At 40.6% G+C, this 5000-nt stretch overlaps 1 protein-coding gene across 1 annotated transcript in view; it reads left to right on the top strand.

Annotated features, from left to right (window-relative positions):
* Positions 1–5000, top strand: part of LOC138028592 (cilia- and flagella-associated protein 91-like) — a 27842-nt gene that overhangs the window by 5784 nt on the left and 17058 nt on the right. The window contains exons 7-10 of the mRNA XM_068876192.1: positions 217–327; positions 952–1047; positions 1753–1814; positions 4321–4757. Coding sequence (XP_068732293.1) covers positions 217–327; positions 952–1047; positions 1753–1814; positions 4321–4757 — 706 coding nt within the window. The remainder of the gene's footprint in view (positions 1–216; positions 328–951; positions 1048–1752; positions 1815–4320; positions 4758–5000) is intronic.

Genomic DNA, 5000 nt, shown 5'->3' with positions numbered 1-5000 from the left:
TACCAGGAATGTCATTATTTAGGAGTATTGGACATGTATGTCTTTGGTTTAAAAAAGTACCACACATTAGCTTCTTCTCAGTGTTGTGTTTAGAACAACTGGAATTCAAAGTATGACCTATTGCATTAATTTTTCTTCTGAACTTACATGTAGATCTCATGGAGGTACTGTACAGTACACGTCCAAGACATTCTTTTGTCATTACTCTTTTTGCAGGGAGGCCACACTTCCAGCTCTAAATGACATGGAAAATCTAGAGTTAAGAAAAAGAATGATGGATGAACAAGAGAGAAAAGAATGGTCTTTCAGAGAACAAGAAATTGAAAAGTGAGTACACTGGTACATTGTAATTGGTCAAACGTTCCCTAAGCCAAAATGGTTTTCAATTTGCAAGCTACAGCTGTACACATACCCCTTCTAGCGAATACATGTAGTACCAATTCTGAAGCAACATTTTCCTTGTGTCTTGCTATTAACTGTGACCTCTCACGGGAAAACGTACACTAATGCTTTTCTGTTGAACGGCTTAAAGCGTTGGCAAAGCGTTGGATACCCATTGTGTCCCCGTTGGGTACCCGTTGGAAGTGTTGCAAAAAGCGTTGGAAGTGTTGGAAAACCCGTTGGAGGTGTTGAGAAAAGCTGTTGAAATAATGTGCCAAGCTGTTGAAAATCCCGTTGGGAAAGTTCACGCAGGCCGTTCTAGGTGTTGAGAGTAAACAATCATGAAACAATTGTACGTGGGCAAACATCCAGGACCAAAATTTTCCAGTTGACTGCCACTTTTTGTCTAAAGTCAACACGCGTGTAAGTTTTCTTTTTTGGTGAGAACTATCAACCTGCTGTAGTATTACTATATGTATGAAGAAAAACTAAACAAACTATTAGATTTTGGAATGTGTGCACCAACAAGGTGTTTGTAGTTAAATTGAACTTGTCTTTTTTTTTTTCCAGATTGCAAGAGGCAAGGCTGGAGGTATTGAAAAGAATTCTTGAACAAAGAGAAGAGGATCACGCTGAACTTAACACCAAAAGACTGGATAGACTATGGTTAGAAACAAATTGAGCTTTTGGATAAGGTTGATTTTTGTTACACAAAAAAGGTTTTAATTAACAAGTTCAAGGCAAAGTTAGCCACTGAGAAAGATTTATGAGCTGACTTTTCATGTGTTACCTCATTGTCATGATAGTGAATTCGTTGTCAGAGCAAATTCACTCTGACTGTGCAAAGGTCTCAGACGTTTCAAGGTTACGCTGTAATTCCCTTGAAAATGACATACTAGATCCGGATTTTTTCCCAATAAAGTTGAGTAACTGTGTCAACTTTATTGTCAATTTTTCACTCGTGAATTTGCACGGTCTGGAATCCTTATGATATAAGTCGAAATTGCTGTCATCATTTTGTCAGCGAACGGGACTTTGGGCGTGATGCCCAACGAGTTTGCCAGCAGAAAGGTCTTTGATGAGTCCCTTGGTCAGGATGAAACGAGCTTCATAAGACTAACCACAAACAATGAATTTTCACAAGTACTGTAAAATACAAGGGAAAAGGAAACATATGATACCGTTTTTTCCTACAGTTATGTTTCTCCTAAACCTCCCTTCCCTCACCCCTCTCCCCCCCCCCCCCATTACTTTCAAACGTTTTCTGTGGTACGGTTACAAGTAATGGCTTGGAGCTTATGTCTTCTGCCAATCGATACAAAATAGTTGATATCTGATGGTTAACATGTTTTGGGTGTATGTCCTGTGCAGGTCAAACAAGCAACAAGAAAAAGAGCGCAAGTTTAAGAGAATCCAAACCGAGCACATTAAAAGTGAGTTTCTACCAACTTTTCCTTAGTTAAATTACATGTTGAGAAGTTCAGAGTTCTTTTATTGGGTGCAGTAAAACCAAATCAAAAAATAAATACTTGAGCCAATTACAGATGCTGACATTCGGTTGAGGGAATCACAATACAAAGCATATTCAAGTAGGCGATGATTAATGGAGGAAAATGTGCCTGTGCAAGTCATGGTGAAATTCCCAAAAATTCCCAAAAATATAAGAACCTGTTCAGCCTGGTAAAGAAAAGTAGATTCTTATACAAGCGAATCACGCCAGGATGGATTTAATTGTATGAGAAACTTCTGACAAAAAGTTTTTGTGTATATTATTGTTTAGTAAACAAGGCAAGCATTTTTGTTGAAAATACAAGTGCAAAACCATTATGCAGTTGTAGTACAATATTTTTGCCAATGGTTACACTATGACAAGCTCTAAAAAATAAGAACCTGTTCAGTCTGACCTTGAGAATTCTAAATTCTTATATGCGGGTTAATTTACTGTATTAACGAGCATATAATGAGGCAGATCCGGGCCAAATTCAATAATGTACAGTACTTTTTGAGGCTCAATCGAGGTTAGGGTTGATCCAGCTGTTTATCTTTGCCCGAGGAGCAGAGTTCCGGAAAACTACGCTTATTGTCCGTATTCCTATGATAAATGAGTGATGGTAGAGTTAAGGAAAAGAGCAAGGGGACACTTCTTGACGCTTATTAAAAGGGGTGTGTACCTAATGTCAATTATGATTTCGCGCGGCCATTTTTTTCTGCTACCTGTCTTACATGTAACTCGACGCGCTCGAGTAACTAAGCGGCGAAAGAGGGACTGCTCGAAAACTAAACCATTCAAATTTGTGAAGCGTAAAACACATTCCGCAACAGTACTTCATCGGAAACTCTGTAATGTTTACATGTATTTACCTGACAACTTGGCAACCTGGCTGGTCTCATTGATACATGCACTTGTCAAGATGGGAGCTACGTTACGTGAATGAAAAAGTAAATATCTTGGGAAAGAGCCGATACAACGTAGATTTGATAATTTATTAATTTAGTGACGATGATGATGATGATGATTATTATTATTATTATTATTACGACCGGCCAAACTAGCCTTCTTTAGGTACAAGGAGAGTTTACATTGGATTGCTTCTATGTTACATGAATGAACGATTCAAAATCGGAAAATACACACATGCGTCTGCAATTGTTAATCGCTGCGGTGTCGCGAAGTCACGGGTTCAAACCCCGTTGAAGTCCTGAATTTTTCAGGCTTCTTTACGCAATTGCAAAAATTGCGTTCATAACTGCGAAGATCATAGCTTCACTTGATTTCATATCCGCAGTTCATATATGATCCATTTCATATATCATTTCATCGTTGATTCATTCCTCACGGGAACATCAGAACCCACAAATGACCAGCTCCCAACGTCAGTGGATTCATAGCTCAGTGTTAGTTAGGGCGTCGCACCGGTATCGCGAGATCACGGGTTCAAACCCCGTTGAAGTCCTGAAATTTTCAGGCTTCTTTACGCAATTGCAAAAGTTGCGTTCATAACTGCGAAGATCATAGCTTCACGTAAAGTAATCTATTTCGCATAGAGGTGTCCTCCTAAATTTATGCCAAAAATGTTCTGCTTCACTGACTCGCACGACGCAAATTGGGTCGCGCAGAAAACGCGACGCGACTGTACATACATACTTAATTGACCTCTCCCCATAGGGGCTTTTCAGGGCCGATGAATCAACGAAACAACAGAACACAACAACTACAACTGTTAAGAATCCCAACTGGCCGGAGGCAAACCAGTTGGCTATTTACAAGTGCAGCTGAGAAGTTGAACCAGGGACTACCAGGATCAAATTCAACGAGTGGTCAGAGCGGGTCTTGAACCCGGGATCTCCGGATCTCAAGGCAAGCGCCCTAACCACTGGGCCACACTGCCTCAATATGGTATGGTAACTGGTATACCAACTGGTACCAACTGGTATGCGGTGCTGTCCCTGAAAAGTTCATATTTCAAATTACTCTGATTATTTCTCGTCAAACCCGCCGAACAGTAACTGAACCGGGTTACTTTCTTGTTTTACAACATCTGACAACCCCGCAAGCGCTTCTCTGGATACAAAGAGTTAAGAATATTGAACTAGCAAGTTAAGCCTTGTGTTCGTTAGTTGCAACAAGTACTATTTCCTTATATTGTAGAAGCAGAAGGGTAGAATGTTAGGTCTGGTAGATTTGTACTGTCGGTGTTGTGCACCCGACCAACATCTATATGTGTTAAGACTAAGTTGGAATTAATTGTTGGAAATTTTGTACACTCACTCAAAAACAATAATCAAAACAGTGCGTTGCGCTTGATAGTTTCCAAAGATTTACTATTTCCACTTTGCAAAGTTTTTTTTTTCTTGTCATCTTTTGAGAGCTATGAATTGCATATCAATCGATCGATCAAATCCATGAAAAACAAGTTGATAATTTTCTCTTTTTCATAGCTGTCAGGAAACTGAACGAAAAGCGACGAACAGTGGAAGGAAAACTGGAACGCCGTGAAATAGTCAAAGACTACTCGAACTATGATTCGCAGACATACGCGCCAATGTCGCGTGTCGGTGTATTCCTCGACCGTGGCTCTGAACAGTACAATGTCAAAAGTTACCATCTAAACACTTATCAGGGGTTGCTAGAACTGGAGGCATCTCTCCCAGACTTTGTTACCCAGCCAAGGATTCAAGCCCCAAAGCCCAAGTCCAGTGGGAAAGGAGGCTTTGTGAAGAGGAGACAAAGGCGACAGAGAGAGCTGGAGGAGGTCGCAAATGTGATTGAGTTGGCCAAAAGGCCGCCAGACGTAAAGAAACCACTGAAGTTCTTGGTGAAAGTTGAGAAGCCGATACCGCGTCCTCCGACGCCATCAGTGGAAGTTCCATCACAGGTAACAGTATCAGTGTTCAGTACAGTGTACAGTTTTCGTATTGTTGAGGGCGGATAGTTTGTGCTGTCTTTTCCTTTAAGACATGCCATCAACTGAATTCTAATCTTTTTGCGTCCACCCGTACCCACGCAATTCGATGGAGAATTAGCAGTGCGAACGCTGATTTAAGTAAAGGGAATGTTTTTTTTTGGGTTTAGAATGCGGCTGCCTCGCTTGCGCTCCCGAGTTTTTCAAGAAGCCTAT

This window comes from Montipora capricornis, chromosome 13 (assembly GCF_036669925.1).
Source record: "Montipora capricornis isolate CH-2021 chromosome 13, ASM3666992v2, whole genome shotgun sequence".
Lineage (NCBI taxonomy): Eukaryota > Metazoa > Cnidaria > Anthozoa > Scleractinia > Acroporidae > Montipora > Montipora capricornis.
This window is presented reverse-complemented; position numbering and strand designations above follow the sequence as displayed.